Source organism: Drosophila persimilis, unplaced genomic scaffold, assembly GCF_003286085.1.
Source record: "Drosophila persimilis strain 14011-0111.01,24,50 unplaced genomic scaffold, DperRS2 tig00000002-arrow-pilon, whole genome shotgun sequence".
Taxonomy (NCBI): Eukaryota; Metazoa; Arthropoda; class Insecta; order Diptera; family Drosophilidae; genus Drosophila; species Drosophila persimilis.
This window is the reverse complement of record NW_020825289.1, coordinates 13,315,465-13,328,727: the sequence shown is the minus strand read 5'-3', so window position 1 is coordinate 13,328,727 and position 13,263 is coordinate 13,315,465. Positions and strand designations below refer to the sequence as shown.

At 47.9% G+C, this 13,263-nt stretch overlaps 9 protein-coding genes across 12 annotated transcripts; 4 read left to right on the top strand and 5 right to left on the bottom strand.

The window, feature by feature from the left end:
* Positions 1-80: 80 nt before the first annotated feature.
* On the bottom strand, positions 81-1,322 carry LOC6593214 (UPF0605 protein GA14893). Its single transcript, XM_002018438.2, has 3 exons — positions 1,234-1,322; positions 751-1,165; positions 81-695 (listed from the first exon to the last, which is right to left on the bottom strand). Exons 1-3 carry the CDS (start codon positions 1,275-1,277, stop codon positions 180-182), a joined length of 975 nt encoding a protein of 324 aa, XP_002018474.1. The 5' UTR covers positions 1,278-1,322; the 3' UTR covers positions 81-179.
* Positions 1,323-1,339: 17 nt separating this feature from the next.
* On the bottom strand, positions 1,340-3,420 carry LOC6593215 (NADPH:adrenodoxin oxidoreductase, mitochondrial). Its single transcript, XM_026984922.1, has 4 exons — positions 3,186-3,420; positions 2,400-2,772; positions 2,174-2,345; positions 1,340-2,118 (listed from the first exon to the last, which is right to left on the bottom strand). Exons 1-4 carry the CDS (start codon positions 3,395-3,397, stop codon positions 1,469-1,471), a joined length of 1,407 nt encoding a protein of 468 aa, XP_026840723.1. The 5' UTR covers positions 3,398-3,420; the 3' UTR covers positions 1,340-1,468.
* Positions 2,888-3,254, top strand: LOC6593216. Its single transcript, XM_002018440.2, has 2 exons — positions 2,888-3,011; positions 3,083-3,254. Exons 1-2 carry the CDS (start codon positions 2,909-2,911, stop codon positions 3,166-3,168), a joined length of 189 nt encoding a protein of 62 aa, XP_002018476.1. The 5' UTR covers positions 2,888-2,908; the 3' UTR covers positions 3,169-3,254.
* A 108-nt stretch (positions 3,421-3,528) lies between the features above and the next one.
* LOC6593217 lies at positions 3,529-4,024 on the bottom strand. The gene is made up of 2 exons (XM_002018441.2): positions 3,947-4,024; positions 3,529-3,886 (listed from the first exon to the last, which is right to left on the bottom strand). The coding sequence occupies exons 1-2, from the start codon at positions 3,960-3,962 to the stop codon at positions 3,618-3,620; spliced, it is 285 nt and encodes a 94-aa protein (XP_002018477.1). The 5' UTR covers positions 3,963-4,024; the 3' UTR covers positions 3,529-3,617.
* Positions 4,025-4,305: 281 nt separating this feature from the next.
* LOC6593218 lies at positions 4,306-7,180 on the bottom strand. 4 transcript variants are annotated; one of them, XM_026986636.1, is made up of 3 exons: positions 7,013-7,067; positions 5,357-5,775; positions 4,471-4,574 (listed from the first exon to the last, which is right to left on the bottom strand). In XM_026986636.1, exons 2-3 carry the CDS (start codon positions 5,673-5,675, stop codon positions 4,471-4,473), a joined length of 423 nt encoding a protein of 140 aa, XP_026842437.1. In that variant the 5' UTR covers positions 5,676-5,775; positions 7,013-7,067. The 4 variants fall into 4 exon arrangements, with proteins under 4 accessions (XP_026842439.1, XP_026842438.1, XP_002018478.1 ...); XM_026986638.1 differs by lacking the exon at positions 5,357-5,775 and having other exon boundaries at positions 4,306-4,574; positions 7,013-7,180; XM_026986637.1 differs by lacking the exon at positions 7,013-7,067 and having other exon boundaries at positions 4,306-4,574; positions 5,357-5,675.
* A 124-nt stretch (positions 7,181-7,304) lies between these two features.
* LOC6593220 (cytochrome b-c1 complex subunit 9) lies at positions 7,305-7,661 on the top strand. Its single transcript, XM_002018444.2, has 2 exons — positions 7,305-7,481; positions 7,548-7,661. Exons 1-2 carry the CDS (start codon positions 7,350-7,352, stop codon positions 7,581-7,583), a joined length of 168 nt encoding a protein of 55 aa, XP_002018480.1. The 5' UTR covers positions 7,305-7,349; the 3' UTR covers positions 7,584-7,661.
* On the bottom strand, positions 7,607-8,395 carry LOC6593221 (39S ribosomal protein L18, mitochondrial). The gene is made up of 2 exons (XM_002018445.2): positions 8,330-8,395; positions 7,607-8,269 (listed from the first exon to the last, which is right to left on the bottom strand). The coding sequence occupies exon 2, from the start codon at positions 8,260-8,262 to the stop codon at positions 7,675-7,677; it is 588 nt and encodes a 195-aa protein (XP_002018481.1). The 5' UTR covers positions 8,263-8,269; positions 8,330-8,395; the 3' UTR covers positions 7,607-7,674.
* Positions 8,396-8,495: 100 nt separating this feature from the next.
* Positions 8,496-11,539, top strand: LOC6593222 (tafazzin homolog). The gene is made up of 5 exons (XM_026986635.1): positions 8,496-8,915; positions 9,915-10,266; positions 10,544-10,780; positions 10,849-11,237; positions 11,292-11,539. Exons 1-5 carry the CDS (start codon positions 8,769-8,771, stop codon positions 11,337-11,339), a joined length of 1,173 nt encoding a protein of 390 aa, XP_026842436.1. The 5' UTR covers positions 8,496-8,768; the 3' UTR covers positions 11,340-11,539.
* Positions 11,540-11,588: 49 nt separating this feature from the next.
* LOC6593223 (proto-oncogene serine/threonine-protein kinase mos) lies at positions 11,589-13,259 on the top strand. The gene is made up of 4 exons (XM_002018447.2): positions 11,589-11,677; positions 11,737-11,888; positions 11,963-12,176; positions 12,234-13,259. Coding segments are annotated over exons 1-4 (1,188 nt in total). The 5' UTR covers positions 11,589-11,675; the 3' UTR covers positions 13,054-13,259.
* Positions 13,260-13,263: the final 4 nt, after the last annotated feature.

Below are 13,263 nucleotides of genomic sequence, written 5' to 3'. Positions count from 1 at the left end.
AAACTTATTTCCACCAAAACGACGTAGAAGCAGAAAGCTAGGGATGTTGTTGTCGTATCGATAAGCAAAACAATCGGGAGTGTGACCGCGTTCGAGTAGCGTACAAATACGCAAGGCAGAGCAATTGTTTATTGGACGTTACAATTTTGTAACATAATATATGAGTTTAAGTGTACTCACTAATAAGTATAGTCGAGATTCGACACCTCTGGCAGACCGGTAAGACCCCTGTGAATGTCTAGCCAGCGCTTGGCATTGATTGTTGTCTTGCCATAGGTACGTCCAAACTTGTAGAGCTCTCCCGGCACATGACCCGCGTAGCTGGGAACCATGCCGATGTCGTCGTGATAAATCACAAAGTGTCCCACCGGTGGACAGGTTACTGCCGGTCTGGTCAAGTCCTGGCCGCAGCACCAAGCGTCGCGCTTCCTCTTGTACATGTAATCGGAGAAGCTGCACAGGGCTCGGTGGGTGAGCACCTGGTTCGATTCGCCAAATCGGGTAACGGCCATGGGTATATGGGCGGCATATCCATTGATTATAAACTTATCGTCGTCGTCATCCTCCAGGAAGTGAGGGGATGTGAACTTGCTGTAGCGGAGCTTCTCCACTCTGGGCGGACACTCTTCATCCTTGACGCCCTTTGAGCGACCGGTGACGGGAATGAGGGGCGAACGGTATCTCGCTTGCGGGAGCTGAGGGAAGAAATATTTAGTGGAAGATATTATATTATGGGGATGGAGTACGCACCAGACGCTCATTCAGCTTGCGTTCGAAGAGTCCTTTTCCGCTTTCCAACAGATCGCGATGACGAAGTGTTCGATTTTCGCAGCGATATAGCTCCATCAGCGTCTCATGCTGGGCGACACCCGCCGAGGCAGCGGCCACATAGCGCTTGCCAGTTTGACTGGCCATATTTGGGACGAAGCCTGCATATCCTGGAAGTATGGGATGCCGGTACACAGCATCCACCAGATCCTCACGACGACGCAACACCTTCAGCTCATGCTCCGTGGGATAATCCTTGAGCCCTTGCTTGGCGTGTATGGGTAATACGATCAGCTCCGGGGCATGGTAGATGCACGGGTCGATGAGCAACTTGTGCGTCTGTTTGCCATATGTTTTGCCCACGCGATCTCGGTTCTCGGTGCAGTGGCCGGTGTACCTGAGCGCCACAACAATGGATAGTGGTTAGACATCAGTCTGGATGGGTGTGCGCGTTTGCTTTCTTACCCTGGCACCAAATGCGGCTCCGGCGTTATGGTATCATTCATCATGATGACAAGCCAATTTTTCTTACACAACAAATTTTGGTTTCTGAATGTTCACTTAGAGCAATTTACAAATCTTTAATCATGGGTATGGAATTAACAATACTTTACAAAGGTCTCTCATGACAGATCCTTAAAAGTTAAATAGTTTTGTAAAGAATAACAAAGGTTGTATTGAAAAACAGTAACAGGAATTCTTATACACCGGCAATTCGCAGCATTTCGGCTATGCTGACTATCTTCTCACGTGGCTTTCCCTTTGCCTTGCCCGTTTCCATCTCGAAATCATCGATACGTCGCCAGCCGTCCCACGTGACCACTCGTTTGTCGTCCGCCTCGAAGCCAGGCTTTGATGAGCTCGTGTCTAAGGCATTGGATGCAATGTCGTCACAGATATTTTTGGCCACAGCAAACGCGCCACTCATTGTGGTTAATATAACGCCAGTTGGTCCTGTACCCAACCATCCTGCCACATACAAACCAGCATCGACGTTGTCTGTGGCGTCTACCTTCAGGACGCGACCCTCTCGATTGCGAACATATCCTTGCCGGGAGTCAAAACTAATGTCGGCGTCAGCGCAACTCGACTTGTAGCCAATGCTGCGTAAAATCAAATTCGCTGGCAGACGTTCGGTAGCATGTGTGGGAACAGCGGCGTCCTGCTGAAGTTCTGTTACAGAGAATTCCATTTCGCCCTCAGTGATGGCTTTTGGGGCACGCAGGAAAATTGGCAGAAACTGCTTTGTGCCCGGAGATGAATTCTTTCCCTGGTCGTTTAGACTCTTTAGCATCAGTTCGGTAAGTCGCTTGCGTGGACGCTGCAGCTGCTCCACCTGTGTGGCAATTCCTGGAAACAAATGTGTCAGTCGTGCATAGCTTGAAATGATAGCCAGATTTCTTACCCGAGAAATCGTCCGAGCGCCAGCGTGTTTGAACATTGGGCAACTTGAGCATTTCGCGCAACTCCTTAATGGTGAAGGCAGCCTGCAGAGGACCGCGCCGTCCAACCAGATGAACCCGCTCCACCTGGCTGCGAGAGAGTGCCTCCAGGGCGTACTCCGTCGTGTCTGTGGACTACCCCAAATCAGAGTGAGCATAATGAATGCCTACAGTCATCTTATGTCTTACTTTGAGTGCATCTAGGGGACCGAGGAGCATGCGTGCCACGTCCACTGCTACATTGCCTTGACCCACAATCGTCACATCGCGTCCGCTCAAGTCTGGCTCCAGATGCTCTGCGCCCGGCAGCCCATTGTACCAGGCCACAAACTTGCGGGCAGATATCACATGGCTCTGCTGCTCGTTGTCCAGCTGCAACTCCCGATCCTGGTCGGAGCCATAGGTGAGGAGAACGGCGTGGTATTGGTTCCTCAGGTCATGAAGGCTCACATCCGTTCCCAGGCTGACATTGCCAAAGAAGCGAAGACGCGGATGCTCGGCCGTCTTCGTGAAGGTGTTGATGACGTTCTTGACCTCCGGATGATCAGGCGCAACGCCAAACCTGGAATGTCGATTTGCATAATGGGACATGTCATTAGTCGATAAGTGTTAAAGTGCTTGCCAGACACACGCGACCACGCTTAGATAAAAACTTCAGAGGCCCAGCCGACGACCAACAGTCGTTGGTTGCCACTAAGATGTGGACGATCCGTTGCGCTCCGCTGCTCGCCTGCTTCTTTGTGCTTGTATGTCTTTCCTCTGTGGCGGCCAGCCCCGCATGGAGCTTTGACCAAGTCGGCGGTGAGTCATCTCTGCGTTGCGTTTTTCGACAAGCCACGACACCAATAATATCCTTCTACTCGTACTTACAGGCTACTTGAATGGCATTTTGCGCTCCGTCCTCGGGCCCCTTTTCGGGTTTGGAAACAACATGTACAACACCACCACCTTTCTTTAGCCTATGGGTCCTCTTACCGCACCAGACCGAAGGGAACCGGCAGCTTCTCAACAATATCCACAACGCAGTCGCCCAGGTTCTTCAGCAGATACTGGGCCGCATAGAAACCGGCGGGTCCGGCGCCCACAATGCATATCCGTTTGGTGGGCGTCTCACTTTGGATTATTTGCTGTCTTACAGAACTCGTGTGAAAACCACGCCTACAGATATTCAGTAAATTAGAGGTCATGTCTAATTTTGTCTTGGTTTGTTTACGTTTTCGCTTTGTAATCGTGAATGGGCAAATTCTGCCTATCGAATGCTTTCGGTGCAGGCAGGTAATTTCGATATCAGAGCAACCCTGATGGCAGGCGCGGACAATTTGAAATGAAGGCAGAACAATATTTATTGGGTGCTTTACAAAGCTTAACACAGCTAATTTTTCAATTCTAGAAGAAATGTAACAAGATTTATTCGCGGTGCAGGGCCAGCCAACGCTTGGCGTCGACTGTGGCGCGTCCGTAAGTGGTTCCAACTTTGAAAATCTCGCCCGGAACATGTCCTCCATAGCGCGGAATCATGCCAGTGATTCGGGGATATATCACGCTGTTCGTGTTAGCAAAAGAACGGCCCACGCCAGCTTTCTCCAATGGCACCCACTCGGCACTCCGGCGAAAGAACATGTCGTCCTTGGGATAGCACCAACCCTCATCGGGCAGATGGAAATCAAAGCCAAAGCCTAAGCAATCACACCATAGTCAGCCATAAAACGACAATTGCCCATCAATAGGATACTTACGGCTGGAGTACGACATTATGTACTTCTGTTTTAAGTGTTTGCCGACACGTCTGAATCAGACTACTGAACGGAGAGACTGAGTACTGAGGCGACTGGATATTACTACTTATTTGTTTGACGGAAAGGGACTCGACAAAATGATTTGTTTACTTTCCATGGCAACCGAAGACGGAATTCGGAAAGCCCGACCAAAATAGCCTGGCTATAAAATCTGCCAGCAACAAGTTTGGGGTGGAAGGTAAACACGGTCACGACATGAATTCCAATCCCGTGGTTTAATGGCGTTTATAATGGTAATTAATGCAGAGATCCATGCCCATAATGGAATTTGTCATGAAATTTTAAAACTTCTCTACATATAAATTGTGTGGTATAATTAATTTATTACGTTTACTGGTACGCGATAATTTTTGTCATTTACAGGGCCGTTGGGCCTTTAGGCCTTTGTATTGATTAACAGTTGGAAAAGGATACATTTCCGGGAGAATCTATATGTTTGTCAGCATTTCCGGGCGGCCAGGGGGTTAGTTTGACTTCTTTGCCTTCTTCTGCTGCTTGCTCTTCAACTTCTCCTGCTTCTTTAGCTCCTTTTCCGTCAGCGACTTGTACAGCTTGTAGCCAAAGAGAGCTGCAATGGAAGGGAGAAAAGGCAAGCGGTTAATGATCGTTCTAGTGGGGATGATCGAGGATGAGTCGAGACCAAATATCGAGACGAGGAGAAATATCACTGCTGCCACAATGGAACTAGAGTATGTCTGAGCGATGTGTGCGTGCTGAGTCAGTCTATCCTCGATTCGTTCAATGGTCTTCTCGAATTTGCCCTTCATTTCCACGAGGAACAGGTGCCGATCGGCCTCGGTGAGCGACTCCAATTTGTTTTGCATATCGCCGATCTTCTTAACCAGATCCTGTGCGAATTTGCTGCTGGGTCCTGTCTTGGCCACAATCGCCTCCACAGATTGCTTCAGCTGCTCGACAATGCCCGCCGCCTCGGCGCCGACAATCGAGCTCATGGTGGGGGAACTACAGGCCAAGGAAGTCCGAATTTCGAGTCAACTTCTGCCCTCTGGTCGGCATGGGTCCCGATCCAACACTGTCTCTATCAACGCGTGGGCCTACTGTCAATTTTTGTTCCGTGGTGGATTTGGAGTTATCTTATCGAAAATCGAACGCCTATAAAGCGAAGCAAACATGCTAGCCAAATCGCTCACGTGTGTGTGCGTGTTTGAGTGAGTGCTCTGGCAGGGCACCCTTCTCCCCGATTCCCCTGCGCTATCACCGCTCGCCTATCACCTATCACTACTCCCCGGCTATAGAGCTGGAGACGTGGATACCGTAGACCAAAAGAATATCCGATGAGTGTTCGATTTGTTCAGTTTCAGTTCGGCTCAGTGTCGTCCGCTTGCTTACCAAAGACGAGCAGAATCAGGGTCAACATCACGAAGAATATCATATATTCCCTAGAGCTGTGGCCCGGCTGTCCGTACTGGCGCATAAAGTCCTCCGGCGATGGCGGCTTTGGGTTGAATATGCTCTCGCGCAGCTCTTCGCGCTCTGCATCCGATATGCCGTCCATGCTCTCGACGAGCTTCCAGATCTCATCGGCACTGGGCATTTTGAAGTCGGGATGGCCTGGTTCTGCGCCGGCAAAGCCGTTGGGGCCACCGGCTGCCGCCGCGGCCTCCACATCCTGGGCGAATGCCTGCTGATTCAGTGGATCCTCTGCCATTCTTTGCTTAAAGTCACTTGTGGCGGCTAATGGGCTCGCTTCACTACACTCTTTGCTGTGGCTGTGGGTGGAGCTGGGGGCTTGCCTTAACGGTTCGCGTCTGAAGGGGTGAAGGGTTACAATGTCTTAAAAAAATTGTGTTTCCTCGTGTGTAATTACTGGGGGGAATAACGCGCAAATTTACGACGCTTTGGGAGAGGTGTTAGGGCAAACAAAAACACACAACAGCAAACCAATAGAATGATGGTTCAACGTGGCAAACCCACGGGTATTCAAAAACAGTTCGAGCTTGATAGTTCGGTTCGTCGTATATTCGGATATCCAAACCTATTTGGTCAATATTATATTCAGCTATCCCCCGCGTCTCTAATTTATAATCCCCTTCCGATTTATTGGCCTATTCCGCCCAGTAAACACGAAATTTTGGTAATAATTTTGAAGCTTGACCGCCACTTGCTTACGTGCTGCGGCTTCCTGGTGTTCAGGAGAACTGAGCGATCACTAAAAATCATATTAAAAGTAATATAAAGAAATTGACACTCGTGTGTAATCAGTCGCTTATAATTCATTCTTATTGAGGAGGGAGATATGGTTCAGTTTCGCTGCGCTTTTCGTTTTGTTTTCGCGCCTTCGTCAGCATATTTTTCAAAAGGTAGTCGCAAAGAAGTCGGTAAAAATAAGTTAGGTGTGCGATAAGAGTCTCCTCCTCCGAACCCGAGGAGGCGCTTATCAGTCCCCCCGGACACAGGTACAACTGTACAAACTGATGTACATATAGGCCAAAAAGCATGCACCGAAAACTAGTGGATTCCAAACTGGGATAAAACAGTGCAACTACTAAATAAAACTGGGATTTAATTAAGTCTCTAACATGCGTTCTTCCCGAGCATGCTGTGGCCCCCCTTGGTCTGTACGCATGTACAATTATGGGAATGGTGAATGGCTGGCTCTTATCTCTCCAGAGACCAGACCCTCTTATCGCTTTCGAACCCACAGCCAATAAAAGAACACAAATTTGACTACGTACGCAAGAAAACCGGAATAAATGTCTAGATAGGAAGAGTTTGGGAACACGTAAGACCTTACCAAATGCAGGAGAAATCATGCTAAACCATAAATACAACTGATACGAACACAACAAAAGATAGCTCAGGGGGTAAATCTAAAACAACACAACAAACTAACATACAACTTGGGCGAGGACTGTGGTTGGCAGATGGGCGTGCGGGCATTCTAGTTTCTTGCTTGGTGAAAGTCTTTTGACCCGCTTTTCAGTGGAGTGGAGAGCTTGGAAGTTGGGGTTTAGTGGGGGTGGGGTATTAAATAGAAGCTCTTACCTGCTAGAGTAAACACAACAACAGCCGGCACATAGAAGGCGAGATTCGGAATGGATTGCTGGAACGGAGAGCCGGCGTCTGTGAGGTCAACCATTGTATACACTTTTAATACGGAATTGGGCACTACGAGGAGAAGTCTGAGCTGGTCTTTCTTTTTCTTGTTTATCTCAAATATTTCCGACCCAGCGTGTCAAACCATCGATATCGATAGTGGCGCCCCTCGATAGTTTTCAATGGGCAGGTTTACAAAATCGATGCTATCGATAGTATCATCAGCTGTGTATTTGGCGTGCGAGGCGTAATAATTTGGCAGGAATTATAAAAACCTATTTGCAAAATGAAGGTGATCTACAATACTCTGTTTAAGCGCACGTCCACCTACGCCGTGGCCATCATCGGGGCGACATTCTTTTTCGAGCGTGCCATCGATGTCTCGTCCACTGCCCTGTTCGAGTCCATCAACAAAGGCGTAAGTTGCACTCCTCTTATGTAAGACGAGTTGGGAATAAACGAATTACTCTTTTTTCGCTTGCAGAAACTCTGGAAGGACATCAAGAGCAAATACGAATAGGCGCAGTCTTAAATAAAACAATGTTTTGTTTTAATTAGCATAAAAATGAACGTTTATTCTAAACGAGTCGAAAACTAGTACCAAACGATTTTTACTTTTGTTTTGATTTGGTTGCGGTTGTTTGCAATGGGGTGGCCGGAATTGATTGCTCCGAAACCTCCCAAGGCTTCTCCTGTCTGTACGCATCCCAGGGCTGGCTGTTCTTCAATCGTGTGGGCTCCTTGAATGACACCCCATTGTCCTGCAGGGTTTGGAGCAATTTTTGAAGCTTGCTGCCGGCGACAGCGTCCACATTGCATGTCATTTCAGTGATGCCCGACTGAAGGCATCGGTGCGCCAGAACACGGCCAAGATTCACAAACGCTGAGGTGTCGTTGGTCTTGTACAGCTGTTGTTTGATGGCCCATTCGGCGGTGCTGGCGCTCAGAATGACGCCGTTTTCGTAGTGCTTCACGTCGGCGCTGACATAACGACCGCTGGTGTTGATCTCGAGCGTGTGCCAGTAGGAACGACCCGGCTTCTCCAAGTGGTAGCCGCTGGGCTTGTACGCAATGCGTAGCCTCTCCAGATTCCTGGGATTCCGGTTGACCACAAATCCTTCGTTGCTCTGCGGGGTGGTCAGCGCCTTAATCTTGTGGAGCACGCGTGCTGAAGTAAGTGGGCGAGCACTGCGAGACATCCTTGCTCTAAAATAGTAGATTCAAATCAGTTTTTATTCAGATTTCCGCGGTTCACGTATTACATACCAAGTTTCTTAATATTTCAGCGAACACACTTGCTTCAGTGTTGTGTACTCCTGTTAGTGCTGTAAAATGTCCGAAGATGCGATGTGAATGGCCAAAATCGAACAGCTGTTACCGTGAAATTCGGCCTTATTTTTATTTAAATTTCAATTTGTCTAGGCTTCTTTTGGCCTTGGCAGTTGTTTTTTCCGGCCTTTAGTCAATACAAATACCTACGGACATGCGCACATGTAAAGTTCTGTGCCGTTCCCCCATCAGTACGCACATGGGGGTCTGAATGCGCTGCCGATGGCCAGGTGAAGACGCGGAACTGGCTGAACAGAAGAACTGCCAAAATTTGCAAGTGTATCTTTCGGATAAATAATCGGTTATGTAAAGCGAGACGGTGCAATAATTGAAAATCTGCCTACATATATCATATTCGTATTAAGTAGTATTCATCATGTTGATGGCGGTGTGTACGAAACTGTGCGGCTTGAGGCACGTGAGGAGTGCAGGGGCATCTGCCACGCGGAGGTTTTATTGGGAACTCGTGCCACTGGCGTCTGCAAATGGCCCACATCGGAGCATCTTTGCTCTGTCGGCGAGGGTAAGTGGGAAGGGTGCAATATTTATTATTGGATTTACAGGGTATTGATTGATTTCACCCCCACCACTGCTCATGTCAACACTTGGCGCGCAATTCAAAATCCACTCCTCATGCCGACTTACGTAGCTTTCGTTTCTTATCTGAGTATATGAACATACCTATGTATACATATATGCAATGTGAACGTCTTTTGTGGAAACGAAACGTGCTTAGTTCAACACTTTGGCTACTAACTGATAATGCCGGAGCACAATCGCCCTCTTGACTGTTGCTCTGTTGTGCTCTTTCTCTCTATCTCTATCTATCTATAGACCAGGTGTATGGGTCTCTCTCTCTCACGCCCTTGTTGCATAGCCCGTACCAGTGCTTTTTTCCGTATTTGAACTTGAGATATTTCGTAGAGACGAAAATCAGTTAAACTTGAATGTTCCCGCCGCCTGGTCGTACACTTGAACAAATACAGAATTCTTCTTACGTGCGCGAACTCGATATTAAGACGACGCACAAATGTCTTGCATCAACTGAAGGCTACACAAATTAATTGCGAACCGAATGAGCCGTGAGTGTGCCGTTCCACAATGTGAGTGCTGTGTTCCGCCTTGCGATTTGAATTCTTTTATCGCGCTCTTTGTGCCGCCACGAGATGAGGATGCAGCAGTTTCATTGCGCTCTTTCAATCCCCTATCAGTTCTGCTGCCGTCCACTGCGCATGCTGAGGACCTGTGGCACAAAGCAGTCCAGAAAAAGTTCAGTCCGGGGTCGACTTGGTTCTCATTGAAATTATTATCAAATAGAAATACAAATAGTATTCAAAATGCGTAGCAGTGTGAGGCGAGCTAAACGAAAACAAAAGCATTCCAGTATTTTCAGCTCCGTAAGCACCGATAAGATAAATTGGTTTCCATGGTTAGCACAAGGCTGGCTTGTTACACCATTCGACATAGCCATAGTCATATCCATTACATTGCTCAAGTATTCAATCTTCTTCCTACCTTTCAGCAATACCAGCAAGCCCCAGAGACCCGTGCAGAGCCAGATGAGAGATCCACGGCCGGACTGCATAAGCAGGAGCAGACGGAGCAACGTCCGGCCTTATCCCGCAACTCAAGTCCTACCGTGTTCAGCAATCAGCAAATCCAGCCACAGCCGCCATCACAGCCGCCAGCGCAGCCACCACCACAGCCACCCACGATGTCCGACAGGGATCCGCGGATGAACATGCCCACGGCCGTGCAGATACCCTACAACATCGATTGGATATTTCAAAAGCAGCGGTGCCCGTCGAGAGTTTGGTGGCTGGCCAGCCAGTTTGTGATCACAGCAGTCGGAATCTTCAGCAAGATTTTACTGAGTAAGTATGCCCGTGCACACCCCGACCTCGTACAACATGCGGTGAAAAGGCAATGACTGACTGCTCTTCGTTATATGCCGGGCTATTATTTGGCGACTTGGCAGCTTGGAAGAGCCCCTGACCGTGATTCTCCCGATTGCCAAGCCTTCAGCTGGTTTCTCTCGCTGTGTTCGCATTCAATTAAGGTCAAGCGTGTGCCCAATTAATTGTTTGTCTTTACATAACTCTGAATATGGTGATATCTACTGATTGTCCTCTCTTTAATTGTCTAACACAGTGCTCATGAACAAAACCCGCGTATACAACAAGGAACGACTTGTCGACATGATATCAAAGCGACCCCAGGGTGTGCCGCTGTTGACCGTCTCCAATCACTACTCCTGTTTCGATGATCCCGGCATATGGGGCATACTTCCAATGCGTCAAGCATGCAGCACCAATCGCATTCGTTGGTCGATGGCAGCCCACGATATCTGCTTTACCAACAAGTACCACTCCATGTTTTTCATGTTCGGTGAGCTGGCTAACCCTTCACTGATGATCTTCCACTGATGATCCTAATCGATCCGATCTTCACTGCAGGCAAGTGTATTCCTGTTGTGCGCGGCTCCGGTGTCTACCAGGAGGCCATCAACCTGTGCATCGAAAAGTGCGCGGCGGGCCAGTGGGTTCATGTGTTTCCCGAAGGCAAGGTGAACATGGAGAAGCAGGAGATTCGACTGAAGTGGGGCGTGGGTCGCATTATCTACGAGTCCCCTAAAATGCCCGTTATTCTGCCAATGTGGCACGAGGGCATGGACGATGTACTGCCAAATGTTGAACCTTACGTGCTGCAGTGGCGGAAAAAAGTCACTATAAATATCGGCCAACCCATGGATCTGAATGACTTCGTCGACGATCTAAAGAAGAGACAAGTGCCCGAACCAACGGCACGGAAGCTCATCACAGACAAAATCCAGGAAGAATTTCGGGTAAGCGCAAACTATTTCATCCACAGATAGATATTAATCCAGAAAATCTTACAGATCTTGCGGATGGAGACGGAGAAACTGCACAGAGAGCGTCAGCAGTGATTTTGGGAATGAAGCGGCATTCAGATTTTATATTATTTATTGGTATTGTATTAAGCCTAAAACAAAGCCAAGCCTCGAAAGTCATTGGCATGCGTCAACCGATTACGATTCGCTTTTTATGGCCATTAGTATTGGCTGAAGAGAACTCTTTAAGTGAAAAAGTGTGCATTATAAATAAATAGTCTAAAATAAAAAAAATAGTTCAAAAATATCTGTTTATTGTGATGTAATTCAAATGTAGATAACAGTGGCGCCATCCGGTTCTGTTCTTTTTTCTGACGGTCTGTCAGCGCTTATGCCCAGCTGCTGAAGTGAAAGCACCGTTATACTGTCAAAATGTAAGCAACGTGAAAATAATAAGAATAATTGAAAATCTCTCATTACAAAACAAATGCAGGTCATTTTTAGTAGCTAATCGAGAAAGTGAGCTTGTGCTTACCACGCCGAAGCGCAATGAACTGCTTAAGGATGGTCCCCCCGTCCGCAGATTCCCCGGTCAGATTCTGGGCCGCGGTGCATATGGCACTGTTTTCAAGGCAATTTATCGCGGTATGTTTGACACAACAAAATGGATATACATATGTACATACATATCTTAGCGATCGATTCTGAATTATGAACAGATCACTCCGTGGCGGTGAAGATCATCAAGGGACAGGCTGTCTCTACGCTGCACAATGAGTCTCATTTGCTGAATTTGGATCACAAGAACATTGTGCGTCTAATAAAAACCGAGTCCGCCGTTGCCTTTGGAATGGTCATTATGGAGTGTCCAAATGGGAAATGCCTACAGCAGATACTGGACACGCTGGCGTTGCCGCTCATCCACAGAGTACTGTAGGTGATACTGCATCTTCCTCTACGGACTTACATTTTTTATATTGTCCTTCACAGAATCACGTTGGACATTGTGGCTGCTCTGCGCTACTGCCATTGGCACGGCGTGCTGCACCTGGACGTCAAGCCTGCCAATATTTTGGTAGCTCTGGGACCACGACCCTACAGCATGAGGCCGCAATCCAACTACCAACGCAGCTACATTTGCAAGCTGTGCGACTTTGGCTCATCCATTAAAATTGGCGAATTTTGTGCCCGCCAGAGCCAGAAAAATGCCAGGGGTACCTTGAGGTACATGTCTCCGGAAGCCCTACGTTCGGATCCACTATCAGACGCCTCGGACATCTACTCCCTGGCCATCAGCATGTGGCAAATGCAGTCGCGTCGATTGCCCTATCACACGCTTAGCTGCAACGAGTCCATCGCTTACCAAGTAGTCAAGCATGAGCTGCGCCCGGATAACTATGAAAAGTTAAAAGCCCTCTCCATCGACTACCCCCGGAGAGCACCTCTCGTCGGGTGTAACGTGAATGCGTACGTGAATGAAAGCAGTTCTCAGGCGATGTCGGGCGGCGACCTTTGTAGAAGGGCGAATATGTTTGCGTGCCGCAATCTAAATTTCGAAACATCGTGCAACAGTAGCCGTGAGCTAAAGAAGAAGCGCAGACAGAACAGATTAGCGCTGTATTTTGATAGTCCGGCGCCACCAGCAAGCACCAGCACGTGCCTGGAAAGCTCTTACTCGGATCTGTACAGAAGCTGCTGGGTCAGCATTCCAGAATTCCGTACGAGCTCTATTCTTCTGAGGAATAAACTGGAGCTTATCTTGAGCAGAAGCTCTACCGCCGGCCAGCTTTTAGGCTTAAGTCGTGTTTAATATCGTGTTCGTTTCTAATTTGTTTGAATTTTATGCTTCTGATTAATTGTACTATGTTTTGTAAGCTTTTACCATACCAATCATTCGATTGATCACTAGGTTAAGGGCAACACAGGTGTTTATCAATAATTTATATTTTGTAACTTCTTTTTTGTTTATTTTTGTACTTGCTACGCTAAGAAAATACATTTATAATGTTTATACGAGCTT